The sequence below is a fragment of the Condylura cristata genome, unplaced genomic scaffold (genome assembly GCF_000260355.1).
Source record: "Condylura cristata isolate star-nosed mole 26May11 unplaced genomic scaffold, ConCri1.0 scaffold00019, whole genome shotgun sequence".
Taxonomy (NCBI): Eukaryota; Metazoa; Chordata; class Mammalia; order Eulipotyphla; family Talpidae; genus Condylura; species Condylura cristata.
The window spans coordinates 26,569,266-26,584,149 of record NW_004567120.1 but is presented as its reverse complement, the minus strand read 5'-3'; the positions used below and the strand labels follow the sequence as shown (position 1 = coordinate 26,584,149).

At 37.9% G+C, this 14,884-nt stretch overlaps 1 protein-coding gene across 1 annotated transcript in view; it reads left to right on the top strand.

The window, feature by feature from the left end:
• Positions 1–14,884, top strand: part of TENM1 (teneurin transmembrane protein 1) — a 590,326-nt gene that overhangs the window by 281,164 nt on the left and 294,278 nt on the right. The window contains exon 5 of the mRNA XM_004685779.2: positions 129–369. Coding sequence (XP_004685836.1) covers positions 129–369 — 241 coding nt within the window. The remainder of the gene's footprint in view (positions 1–128; positions 370–14,884) is intronic.

The following is a 14,884-nucleotide window of genomic DNA, read 5'->3' as shown; positions in this document are numbered from 1 at the left end:
CCTCCCCCTCCTCCGCCACCGCAGGTTATATTATTCTGAAATCCTGATGAGTCTGCCACGCTTTGTTTGCCTGACTGCCAGGTGGGGAGAGTAAGTCTCTATTTTGTGTTTTCTTCTCTCCGTTTTAGACATGCAGAGCAGCCCACACAACCAGTTCACCTTCAGACCCCTCCCGCCGCCACCGCCGCCTCCACACGCCTGCACCTGTGCCAGGAAGGCACCCCCGGCAGCGGACTCTCTTCAGAGGAGATCAATGACCACCCGCAGCCAGCCCAGCCCAGCTGCTCCAGCTCCCCCAACCAGTACACAAGACTCAGTGCATCTGCATAACAGCTGGGTCTTGAATAGCAACATACCTTTGGAGACCAGGTACTGGTGCTGTTATTGATCACTTAAAACTATAGTATGGGCCGAGGGTGATTCCACAGCATGCAGAAACTCACTTCACCATGCACAGCTGCAGAGACCCCTACATGCACGTGCAGACACACACAGAGCTGCGCCGGCAAAAGGGCAGACCCCTCCAGGAGCACAGATGTGGACACATCAAAACCCACACATGCCCACAGAAGTAGACCAAGCAGATGCAAGGGAAAAGATGAAACCAACTTGCATCAACACCCCACAGGCAGACACCCACACAAACATGAAAAGAAGCAATTAGCTAGGTGATCATTGCATCCTCAAAGTAAAAGGCAAGTGTCCCTTGTCTTAAGAAACTGCCATATTACAGGAAAACCCAAGCAAATAGGAGGAACAGCAATAGTTTTCATTTGATTTATTGCAAGAGTCTTTGAAAAAGTAATTGGCCTTCAAACATTTTTAAAAAGGTTTGCTTCATGAGTTAGAAGTCCATGTGTGAATTAAAAAATGTTGATTCTGCCTTTAGGGTGAAGTTTGATGTTTTGAGCAGAAAATTTCACCTCTTTTTTTCCCTGTCACATCATCCATGTAGGCTTCCAGATTCACTCCTCAAATCTTTGTCATGTGATTAAAGTTCTATTCCTCCACTGTTAAGGGTCCCTTGATCATAATAGACTTTAGCACCAGATACAATTAACTGAGAAATTAGTCATAATTTCTAGTCAATCTCTGAAATCAACCATTACATTTTCTTATTATGTAGAAATACATTACCCAGAAAAGCCCAGCATTCTGTTACCTTTTAAATTCAAGGACACCCTTGTTTTCTATATACCTTATTTAGATCTCCCACTGAAGCTTTTTCTAAACTCATTTGTACATGGACAATGGGTATATCACTGGATCAGCAATGTCTGCTGTCAACTCTCATCAACTTTGATCCCAATAGCTGTGAATTGGAAAGGAAAAGGGAGGGCTAATCAACCCACATAACACGTTATTTTTTCCCTTAAGCAGCACATTGAGTTAAATGCCAGCGATGTCATCAGAGAGTATGTCACCACCAACAAACTGAAAGCCCGGTGGCCCAAATCCAGGAAACTAGATCATCCATCACTTTTTAGATTAAGTAGTTTCATTCTGATATTTCTGATATCTCTTAAGAAAAAAATACAGCAGTCAGCAGGTCAGGTGAACATAATCCAATTAGAACTTTACTACTGATAGAGTTTGTGTAATTTTTTTTTTTTTTAATTGGCAGTGGTGTGGTGAAGGAAGTGAGAGAAGCAGAGAATAATGTATATTTCACTAAGCCAGGAGTGGCAGTTACTGACTTCTCTGAATTCCTTTGCAGGGTTAGTGATCCACAGCTTAGGAATCAGTGAGGCAACAATGTTAGCAAGCAAGCCTGACCAGCAAGCACACTTCTTTCATATAAGAAGCCAAATAACAGGAAATCTGGAAGGAGGATGGGGAATGGGCTCAGGCAAATGGAGAGAGAAAACTATTCTTATTTGAAATGTACATCTAGTCATGTTTGTGCAAACTGCACCCACGGACCTTCTGTATCTATGCAAGGAATGTATTAATTGGTCTCAGTTTCATAAGACGCAGGGAAGAACATAAGTTTTCTTGTGAGACTGAGCAGAGAGTACCTTTTTAGTACACTTGAAAATATATTCAGGATCACAAATACAAATTTAAAAAAACTTAGATGCACTATCAGCTTGATCAACTAAGATTTTCTAAATATATCCTTTCAAATGTTCATTTTACATGTAGTCAGTAAAAGATAACTCCGTGGGTGCCCTGGCATTTGCACGTGAGTTGTCTAACCTCTCTGAACCTCAGCTTCCTCATCTGTAAAGCTGACAATAACCATGCCTTTCCAAACAAGTTATTAGGGAAAAATCACACTAGGGTAGCAATAAGTACCTCCCACATTGTAAAACATTTTACAGATTAAGGGCAATATTGCTAGTCTTAGCGAGGAGTCAGCTGCCTCTGCTTAAATATCTCCAAAATAGGAAATTAACTCATTATTAAAGCATTCCATCTTAAACAACTACTGGAATATTCTTACTGAACTAGCATCCCTCTCCTCTGATCTCTGCCAATTTTTCCCCAGATCTAGTTTAAGGTCTCACATAATCAATAAAATCCCTCTCACACCTGTCACCTGTCACAACAATGCTTCATTGTCCCTGATTCTTTTCTTCTTTAAGCTAAATGTTTTCCCCTATTCCTAATATCATTGGGCTGCAAGTCCTCCATCTTGATCTCTTTCTTTGGAACACAATCCACTTTTCCCAAACTACTCTTGAAGGGTCATGGTCAAGGTTGAATGCAGGTGTCAGTTCTCATTACGATCTTTGGTTGCAAGGAACAGAGGTCACTCAGGTTGCCTGAAGTTATTGAAAACATGTTTTTAAAGTATCTGGTCTGTCTCTGGGAACCCAGGAAACACTGCTCAAGCCCCAAAGAATGGGAAGCCCTATAGATCTCTGACCCTAATATGACTCAGCAATCCTCTGCAGTTTCTCTCCTCTACGTCTCTTTCTTTGCCAATAGCTTGTCATAAACTGAATGCTTCTTTTCTCTATCACATGACTTCTACTTTTTCATAGCAATGTCTGGTTTCTTCTCTACCACAGTACTCCAATTGTACCTCCTGTCACCTGTCACTTCATCGTTTCATCTGCATGTCCCTTTGCTAACAGTCTCATTCTATTGCTAGCTCTAAATTTAAAAACCTAACAGAGGAAAATTTGACTAGTCCAGTTCATCTTCTTTTGTACCAGGCTGTATTTTAAGTTTCTTGACAAGCCTTGTCAATTATTCTCTCAGTCATCTGAGTCTAAGAAGAGAGAAATGTCATGTGATCTAAGCAAACAAACAAACAAAATCTGCATGGCCACCTGTGGCTGGTACAAGAACCAGGGCTGGGAATAGACCCGATGTGTCTTGGAAGCATACAATCACCTTGATTGACTCTCAGAAATCTGTGTTACGGTCAACATCTTGGTGTTTGCCTTGTCCTAACCAAATATTTCTGCTAATACTGTCTGCTCTGTGATCAGCTTTATTTATTTATTTTGGACGCATAACATTAAGATAGTCACTAAACTCTTAAAGTTTCTGTTTTATTTACAAAGTTCTGAGCCTAAGTCAAATTTCATTTAATCTATAATTATATCTTGGAAGCTTAGTTAAATTGTGTGTTTGGAATAGGATGCTGCAGGTGGATATATGTTTTGGGCCTCGATATGGTCTAATTTGATTTCATCTTGTTAGCCTGTAGAGACATAGCTAAATTCTATTTCTGCCACACAAAATATTTGTATTGTATTGCTCTCGTAATTGTGCCATCTGTAGGTTCGTTAGGTATTCATTCTTCAGTTTTATGTCATTAAAAATGCTACATAGGGGCCCTCCCTGGTGGCGCAGCGGGTTAAAGCACAGCACTGAGAATCTAAAGCCGCTTCCGCATGAGTTCGATTCCCGCCTGCCCCGGAGGTGACCACATGGTGTGGCAGACCTCTCCTGACCCGCCCGCTGCTCCCCTCAGCAGTGTACTTCGTCGATCTGCCTGTTCTGCTCCCCACTCTGTCTCTGGTGAATCCTCTCACCCTCCGCATCTCTGGCCTGTACCCCAGTTCTGTATGAATAAATAAATAAATCTTTGAAAAAAAAAAATGCTACATAGGACAAGAGCTCAAGGTCAGAGCTCCATGGCAGGTCCCTGCAGGTTGACATTTACCTATCAGGTATTATTCTTTTACAAGCATCCAACTCACATTTCTCCATCTTGTTCATAGGCATATCATGTGAGACCTTGTCAAAAGCCTTGCTGATATCCAGATACAATACGCCTACTTTTTACTGATCTGCCAGTCCAATAACATGTCAAAAGTAGAAGTGAAATGAGATTTGCCTAACCTGACTTGTTCTTAGAGAATTTATGTTGCCTTCTCTATTTACTACTTTTTTTTTCTAAGTACTTACAAATCATCCTTTTAATAACCTGTTCTAGAATTTTGTACTCAATCATCATGCTGTTTCTTGGTCTAGGAACCCATGCACTCCTGTCCTTTCTGAAAATCAAAGCCAGAATTTGCTGTCTCCACTCCTCTGACACATTTTACCTACACTGCTGTCTCAAAACCTTAGCAACTAGGACAGGCAATTCAATCTCCATGAATTCTCACCATTCAGCAATTTCATTTTCATTAATCTTGAAGAGCCTAGTGTCTTCTTCTGGATACTTTGCCTATCTTCATTTGTGGTCATTGATAATTTACATTATTCGTTTTTTAAGTCTATGAACACTCTTTGCCATGAAGAAAATTATAAATTGAGAAGGCTTCCCTGATCTCCGTCATCCAATAACATGCACAAGTTTTGAATCTACCCTGCCCTTGATAGTCTTGCTCCAAAAATATTTAAATTAAAAGGCACAGAAAGTTTTCTGTCATCTTTAACAGTTCTCCCCCAAGGGTATGACCCATCTTTCATTATTTTTATCATATTTGTTATACTAATTTATCCTTAGCTTTCATGCCTTTCATTTTGGCACATGTTTTAGAAATCAGGTACACTCGTTTCATTAGGCAACAATTTTTCCAACTAATAATTCTCCTTTTTTTTATGGTGTCTCAGGACATGGAATCATACCTATGCACTTTAGAAAAGAACTGTTTTCCTCAAACCTAGGATTTTTGCTTCATGATGTCCTGATTAACTCTAAATTAAAATAGTTACCATCGGCCCTCCCTGGTGGCGCAGCGGGTTGAAGCACAGCACTAAAGCCACTCGCATGAGTTCTATCCCGGCCCCGTAGTTGAGCCTCATTGTGTGGCAGACCTCTCCTGACCCACCCGCTGCTCCCCTCAGCAGTGTGCTTCGTCGATCTGCCTGTTCTGCTCCCCACTCTGTCTTTGGTGAAGCCTCTCACCGCCCCTGAGCCTCTGGCCTGTACCCCAGTTCTGTATACACAAATAAATCTTTAAAAAAAAATAAAATAGTTACCATCTCTAAAGGGTCCTATCACTTTCAACTTATCAATTTCTCCTTTTTAGTCAGTGAGAAGCCAAGTCTTCTTATCATTTTCTCTACCTCCTGGGAGGTGGAGTTGTCCGCAAGGTAGGGCAGCTTGGGGACTTGTCATATGATACATCTGGCAGATGTCTGTGGAGCTTAAATCACTCATGTTTACTGTACTTTCCTCTTAAGACACACTTTTTTTTTCTTTTTTTTTTATTTATTACAAAGTTTATTTTTACATCATTTTGCACATTTTTTTTTTTCCATCTCGATTGTAATCCCCGCGGGTTTCCCATCACCAAATCACCCCTGTGCCACCACCATAGTCCCGTGCATTTCCCTCCCTTCCCCCCCCCCACCCCCCCGTTTTTGGTCCCATTCCCCACTCCACCCCCACAGAATGTCTCTGGTCTATGGTTGTTCATTATTTTTGTTATTTTCTCGCCTGCTCCATTATACTCCTGCTATGAGTGAAACCATCCGGTATTTTTCTTTCTCTTTCTGGCTTATCTCACTAAGCATGATCTTTTCCAGCTCCATCCAAGTTGCTGCAAAAGACATGTGTTTCTCTTTTTTGGTTGCTGAGTAATATTCCATTGTATATATGTACCACATCTTTCTAATCCAGTCATCTACTTTTGGGCATTTGGGCTGCTTCCATGTTTTTCCAATTGTAAATAAAGCAGCAATAAACATGGGGTTACAAGTATCTTTTTCAATCAGTGTTTTTGAAGGCACACTTATTTTTTATAGTTCTAGAGGCTGAGAAATCAGAGATCAAGGTCCTGGAAAACTCAAAGGCACTGGTGGAAGCACACTTCCTAGTTCAGAGACTGCTTTCTCCTTTCAGTGACCTCACATGTTGGGAAGGACAAGGGGAGTCTCTCAATTTTCCTCTGTAAAGGCACTGATCTCATATATAAGGGGTCCACCCTCATGACCTAATCAAATCCCAAAGGCCTCATCTCCAATTGCGTTCACACTGAGGAGTAGGCTTCAACAGAAGTTTGGGGGAGGGGTGACATAAATAATTTATGGAAATCACCAATGATTATCACTATTCCCTTGTCTAGATTTTGGTGGTGCTTGTCTGTGAGGCATTATGAGCCTACCCTTTGAGATTCTCCAAAACAACTTTGGGATTATTTCCACATGTACTAGCCATCCAGAATTTTCAGGATTATGCCTCATCCTGCTCTCTCCCTTCCTCAGAGATTAGCCTTTCTAGCCCCTCCTCAGTTCTTCTCTCAGCATTCACAGTATTTGGATTATCACTTCGGAGGAATGCAGTGAAACTTTTCACAACCTGGAAAGAGACTTGGCTCAATGCCACTTATGGAAAGTGTGAGTGATATGTGTAATTATATGTCTTCATACACCCTAAATTTATGTGGTAATGAACTTGGACACATTACTTAACTTCCATGGGCTCCAATGTCCCCATCTGTTATGTGGAGAATATTAGAAATAACTGAAATATATCTAGAGTATCTGCTTATAGCTGGATGCATAGAAAATCTACAATAAATATTACTATTGATGTAAGAGCTTGACACTGTCCTTCTGGTAAGAAGAGGGATTCAGAGTCACAATGATTCAGAGATCCATGTTAGCTTCAAACTCTTCTGGAAACATTCAGTGCTCATATAAAACCTCCAGTCTGTGAGTCATTGAGATGTCCTGCATATTAAGGTATTCAGTAAGCATTTAGTAGTTGTGTGTCATGCATTGCCATTACTTATAAAGAATAAGAGTCCTTGTACTTAAGAAACCTGTGGTCAAGTACTGCTGCTAATTATGGTAGCTAAATGCATAGCATCACTATATGAGAAACACTATTCTAAGCTCTTGTTTATCAACTGCTTTGATCCTCACGATAATGGTATGTGACAGATACTATTAGTGTTCCCAATATCAATTGAGAGAGAAGGAAACTGAGGTACAGAGAGATAGAGGTAGTAGCAGATCCTGAACCTTGACTATAGGTCCAGGATCTTCACCTTCAACCACTTTCTGTGGCATGCAAGGTGAAGCAAAATAAATGACAACGACCTAATAAGTACTTTATTAAATTTAAGTAATGTCCTGGAAGGAATACTTGGAGGGGGTAGATATACCCCAGATGGGAATAGTGGTGGCAGCAGAAATATTCTAGTAGGTGGAAGAGGAAAATAGAAATTGTCTTGAGAAAATAGTCTAAAAATCACTTGTGATTTAAAACTGTGAGAAGGCATTAGGTGAAATATGGAGGTAAGACCATTCTGGGATGAGCATATTTCAGTGAAAGGCATAGTCACCCATTACCATTTTGGTACTATTAGATAATATTCTTCCTCTTCTTTTACTCCCTTTGCCATTTTACCTCTCTTTACTAGGTTGGCTACTCTGTGAACAAATACGTTCCTTCTAATACTAGTAAGAGATAATCATTCTGGAATCAGACTTCCAAAAATCTAAATTTCATTCTGAAATTCCTGCTGTTAAACTGATGTGCTCTGCCTCATGCAGGGGCTACCTTTTGTTAGACTAGAGCTCAAGGACCCTCTTATTCTGTGCTTCTTCTCTAGAAAGTCCCTTTTCTCTCCCAATGGGTTGAGGCCCACTGCCAAAGCTGTCACACACCGTTGTACTTTCCCTGGGAAAGCTAACTTTGTGACAGTAGTTAAGAATTTGGATTGTAGGAACCAATAGATGAGGATTTTAGATTCAAATCTGCCCCTTAGTAGCTATGTGTCCTTGGGCAGCTTACTGCACCTTCCTGAACCTCAGTGTCTTAGTCTTAATTAAATTAAAAATGGTTGAATAGAACCTACATCATGAGATTGTCACAAAGATTATTTCAGAACTGGCTTGAGATTTTTCACTCTCATTTTAATTTCTTCCCTGTTTATGTTCTTCTTTGTGTCTCATTCCCCCCTTCTTCATCCCCTTGGAACTACTTTTTCTCCACTCTAGCGTCTCAGAATCCTGACTTACTGCTTTCCTTTCTGTGCTGGTCTCTCCATTCTGTCCATGTGTTTTGTGTGCAAACAAATTGTTCTGCTTTTAACACTGGGTTAAGTGGGGTAGTGTTCATTCTGCTTTTAATACTTGGGAAACTGGGGTGATGTTCATTTCTGTCAGTGCGCTCAATTTCTTGACCTCTTCACCCAGATTCACTTTGAAATGAAATTACAGCCATGTTGGTTTCCCTAATTACTCTCTTTGCTGTCTCCCACTTAAAACTCCAAATTCAAAGTTTAATTGACACTCTTACTCAATGGAAATTATTTTTGACCAAGTATTGGTTCTAGACCATAACTAACGTTGCTTGACTGCTTTTAATGATAATGTTGACATTAACAGGTTATCTTTACCAAAAGGAATCTTACCTAAAGAATTTCTGTGATATGTGACATTATGAGAATTTGGATTTCATATTAACGTAACTACTTCTTCAACTTACAAAGACACATTGGAATTATGTAGAGGAGTCAGGTCTGACCAGAAGAGTAGGTATCGGCCATCTTCATTGATTTTTAGTATGTTCTGACAGATGGCTATAGCTGGCATGAGGCTAGCTGATCTTCCTGGCTTTTGGCCAGTGTGACAATTAAATGGAGTCAGCAGTGTTATTTTTTATGAAAGAAGAGCCAGGGCTACTGGCGGAGGATATGTTGGCAAAGACTGATTAGAGAAATGAAATCTATATGACTAATGCTTGTTACCAGATTTCTAGAGTTAGTGTCTATCTTGGGGAAATAAGAATCATTTGGAAGAAATATTCATTAGTGGTTATGGCATTGATTTAAATATCTATGGGATAACACTATTTAAATTTTACCCATAAATGTAAGATCCCCAATGGTAGTTACATTGTTATATAGTACCATAAAATCTACCTAACATAAGTATTTTTTCTTTAGAAGATTTGCAATGGAAAAATAGATTTAGGGACATAATTTTTTCCTTCAATAATGACTAGAGGGGAAAAAACCCTCAGAATGTACATATTCAGTGCTTAGATCCAACAATATCTCATGCTTTAATCCTTTAACAGCACTGGGGTTAGAAAAATCTATCTTCAGCCACAGATTTAAAGATTCTTTTTAAGACAGGAAAAGACTACGTAGAACTAATCTATGACCTATAAATCCTGTTTACTACAGATGAACAGGAATCAACCAAGCTTTTCAGCCTACACCAAATGATGGATGTGGAATATGTTAAATTTACATGAAGGGAATTTTGTAGCCTTAAAAATATATTTTGTGTATGGAGAGTAAAAATATTTCTCTAATAGTCTATTGTACTCAGACAGTAGAGAGCCATATTTTGGAGATAAACATGGTACAAGCTTTAGTCACTTTGATGGTTGTATTATTTTTAAATATGCTTTTGAATTGACTATTCTTAGTTTCATTTCAAAATAAAAACCAAAGGCAAACATAATATGTTTTACTTTATAAGGAAAGGAAATCTCACCATAGGTGAGATGAAATCTGGTTTTAATGTGAAGAAGATTTATTTAGCCCTCCAAATGTGAATCTAAACAGATGTTTAGGGAATTTTTTAAAAAGTGAGTTAATTGGTGAAATATAGCAAGAAAAGATGAAAATTTAGAGCAATCTCTATACCACCTTTTTATTCGCCCTCATCATATATTGACATATACACATTTCCCTTTTTTTGGTCATATATTTAAAGCAGAAATACCTGGTTTTCATCAAGAAAGAAACTAATTTTAACAACTTCATTGACAATGAAGTTACTCATCTAGTTAATCATAATAAATATTTTCATCACCATGTCAAGTTGATAGACACTTGTCTTTTATATTTTACTAAAAGTATGAAATATATTTGAAGCATCAAAAAATGATTTTGTCAATTCTAATTTCTACAGACTTGTGCCTCTGTGTGAGTGTGCATTTGTGGGTGTGTGTAAGAAATTCCACTGACTAACTCCCTTGAGGAGAATCCAGCTGGTCCTTTATTAATTCCACAACACACACACAAAAAGGTTTGCAGCTTTAAAAGCAAAAGATAAGATCAGGTTAAGTCTTGAGGTCTTTGAAATGTCTTTGTAAGAATTGTGAAAGTGTGGTACTGGGTATTCCATTTAAAGAACCTGAAGCTCAAAAAGAATTGCCCCCTATAGCAAAGAGATAAGCAAATAAATGGTAACATCTGCTTTTCACTCTGTCAGTTTTTTCAGTGTGATATCTGAGGGCATTAGAATGTGAATAATGCAAATATTTTAAGTGAAAAACTATTCAACATAAATACTACGACAAACTAATTCTAGCATAGATGAGATTTAACAAAACTTGAGAAATATTTGTCGAATTCCCCTCATGTACCAGCCACTGTTCTGGTTGCTGAAGCTACAGTAGAAAACAAAATCTCAGCCTTTATGGAGTTAACATTCTAGTGGGAGTGAGGGGACAGCCTATGATAATTTTCAATCATATTGAGGCTAATAATGTTGCAGGACTTGGGGTTGGGTTGAATGTGATATGGGAGAAGAGAATTTGAAGATAGCTGTAAAAAGTCTTCCTTTATGAGCCTTCATTTCCCTATGACTTTCATAGGACTCTCTTCTATCTGTGCTCTCAGAAACATCCTGTGCATGTACCAGTGAAGGCCTTACTCATTATACTCATTATAGGTTGTACTTCATATATCCTATTTACTAGATGTATTCTTGTTGCAACTTGAGTTAAGGACTATGGCTACTTTTTTTTTCTTTTTTTTTTTTTTTTTACTTTGTCTCTTTAGTGCTCAGTTCATACTGTTCAATGAAAATTTTGCGGGGTATGTGGACAGATAGTAACTGAGGAGGGAACTACAAAATGGAGTAGATTTGTGAAATCAGAAGCAGCAGTTAATAGAAGCAATGTTTTATTTGAAAGATATTAAAACATCTTTACAAGACATCCAGTTTGAAATGTCCAATATTCTACAAATGGTTTCAAATAAGAATCTGAGTTCCAGAAGAGGAAGAAAGAGAAAAAGGTTTTCCTCCCACTTACCAAATGTTTACTTTATGACAAATATTCTTCCAAGCCATTATCATGTTTATTCTAACTTACAGATTTATAAATTGAGCCTTAGGGAAGTTAAACAGTACATCAGTGGGTTAATGTGGACCAGCGAGTGTGTAATGGAACCAGTTCAAATCCACATCTGTCTGATCCCAAAACAATAGACATGGACAATTAAAAGTTTATTTGGTAAGCATAATTATTGAATTTCTGCAAAGGGTGTAGAAAATATTGAAGCACCTCAACCATTCAGTTCAAGAAGTCCATAACCCAAGCCATGAGAACATTTACTTCTTAAAATTCCAAGGAGAAAAGACTAGCAAAGGTGACTGAGGTGTAATCAGAGGAGAGAACAAACAGGAGAGGACCAAAATTCAAGGAGACTGTGATCATGATTCCAAATGCCTCAGAGGAGTCAAATAGAATGTGAGTGAGAACACAGCATTGATTCTGTCGATTACAGACTACTTGACTTTTAAGCAGTCAAATTTCAGTACAGTGATGAGATTGAAACTAGATCGTAATGGGTTTGAAGAACCAGTAAGTGGTAAGAAAAATGGATACAGAAGATGGTTACTCTCTAGAAATGGAGTAGGACATAGAGAAGAAGTTGAATCAGGTCAAACCTTTCATATAAAATGAAAGGAGAAAAAATAAAGAGGAACTACAGACAGTAAGGAGGTACACAGTAGTCACTGTGATGATGACATGGTTCGCAGGCCAAGTTGAGAGCAAGTTTGTTAATAATAAAGAATATGGAAATTGCAGGGATGGCCAAACAATGCTGAAGAAATCATGATTCCACACAGTCGTACAAGCTTCCCAGACTGCCATCTTAACAAGGGTAGGTTACTGCTGCTACCTCTGGGAAATAATAAATCTCTGGATGCAAGAAGTTTGCCTTTTCTATTGTCATACAAGAGGGTGATATTATACTATCCCACCATAAAGATGGCTCTCAAATATGTTATATTTCCAAGGACAAGCAACTATCATTAGCCAATGCAATATTATAATCCAGACTTTCTGTCTACATAGAGCATACACAAAGCACAAGGCAGTCAGTCCCCTGTTACTGATAACGATACTTAATAGTGATATATGTACAAACAGTGCTTTCATGGAAAACATAAATACTAACTTATGACTATTTCCAATTCTACTATCAAAATATCAAGTGCAACATAAAAACACAGATATCATCGATTCTTTTCTTTTGTCGCATAATATTAGCCTCCTAAGTAATTTATCTTCCAGAGTAAAATACCCACAATCTGCTATTCCTCTCACCTTTCAACTAAAATAATTGGCTTTCAGCAATCTACAACCTGATCTTTCAAATTTTGCCATTGCCCTACTGAATGGCATTATTAACGTATTGTAGAAAGTTTTATGACAGCATGGCTGGTTACTTGTTAGTAGTTACACTTGTAGCTAAATATTTTTTCCTGCTTCTTATATTCAAGAGACTGGTGTGTGTGCCTATGTGTATGCATATATAGACACCTGTGTATGTGTAAGTATAATTTTATAATTTCCAAAATACTTTCACTTCCTATCTCATTTTAAACTTTAAACAACGACACTGAGAAAGTGATTAATAGTAATCATGCTCAATATAAAGAAACAAGATCTTGGAAAATTTTCTTAATGTGTCCCTATGGAAGTTAGACCTGGAAAGCAAGTCCTCATGTAACCCATCCAATGCTCTGCACTGTAACCATTCATCTCTGGAATATAAACAATCCCAAACCATTCACCTTTTTGACATTGATAAATATTTACAGTTAAGTTAATTTCCTGCCTGACGACATAATTTGTTTACATTAAAGTCCAGATGTGCCTAAATGTCCAAAACCTAGGGGGTTTTGTTAATCAAAGTTGGTGTTTAGTTTAAGATTAGAGAGAACTTTTTAAAAAATTATCATAGATTTTCATGTTGAAAATCATTCTTAAATATGAACTTAATATCCATTGTATTCCAAATGACCGTAATGTAATTATTTGTAATTGTCAGGTTGTGATTTTGAACTGATTTTATTGTATAGTGTTCTACATCTAGAAGATAATACAAAGTGAGCAGAATGTTTAGTGACTTAGGCTAGTCCTTGCAAATATTGGACAGTCCCCTCTAAAATTTTTCAATAAACCCTCAATATAGAGTTAGAAATCTTGAGTCCAAGTGCATTTGCCCTACTAATTACTAAATAGTTGTGTGACCTTAATAATGCCTCTTCCTCTTAATCTCATTTTCTTTTTTTTCCTTCTTTTTTAGACATCCTTGCTTATTTTTGCACAATAGAGGATTTCCTCCCTTCAGGTGTGGTCACCATAGTTTTCCTATCACCAAGGTGCCCCCTGTCCTCTACCGCACTCATTTACTTCAACAGTGAGAGGAAGAAATAAGTCTAAAACATATTTTAGGCGCTTCCTGGTTTTACTAGCTCTGTTATTCTGTGGCTTGCCTTCTTGTCATTCGCTCCTCTACTGAGAGAATTCTACTCCATTGAGCTTTCTAGTTAGTTGGTTTCTAATTAATTACAAGATTACTAATTCTAGGTGAGATCCCCAAACAAGTTAGTTAAGTTGAACAACCGTGACTCCTTCAGAAGTTCCAATAGCCAAGAGGAAATGAGGAAGATATTACACATAGGTCTTTCCATTGGTAATACTACACGTCTGTCTTTCTGGCAGGCAAAAAAAAAAAATTAAAAGGCAAGGGAGGGCAGTATAAGAGTAGTCTGTGAGTCTGTTTTGCGTTACGCACAACAGTGCTCAAAACAGTTTTGTTAAATAAGTACATTTCAGAACAAAATCCTTCATAGAGAAGGTACTCTAGATGAAACACCTTATATAGATAGAAATTATGTTACCTTGGGTCATATTGTGAAGCTGTAGTAGCTTCAATAGTTCCTTTCATATTGCCATTCTGTGTCCAATTATTAAACAAATTAACTTCATGTATGTTTCTTATTCAAGGATAAAAATGCAGTTTCGTTTGGGTTTAAGTTACTATGCTGAATCTATGATATTTCCCCTGATTAGTGAAAATGATGCTGAGAAAAAATAAGTTCAGATTTAATATTCCACTTAAATAGAGATGTTTATTGAGAGGTCAACGAAGTACATAAAACCACTGTGCTGTTGAAGATGACCTTACCTTGTTTATCTTTTTATGGTGTCCTTAAAGATTAAAATGAACCAATGTGTTTCTTCTTTCCACTTTTGAAAACACAAGTCAGGGACCCAGGGAGAGAACATTTCTATGGGAGGAAGGCATGACATCCACAAATTCTTCTGTACTCAAAGGGGATTGTGGTTACTGAGTTTTAGAGATGAACTTCACTGTATTTTAGGTGACCTAACCTGAGGGAAGCCAATGTGATTATTATATATTCCACATGTTTTGCTCAATACTTCTAGTTTTAGATTTATGCCTCAAGACAGGTTCAT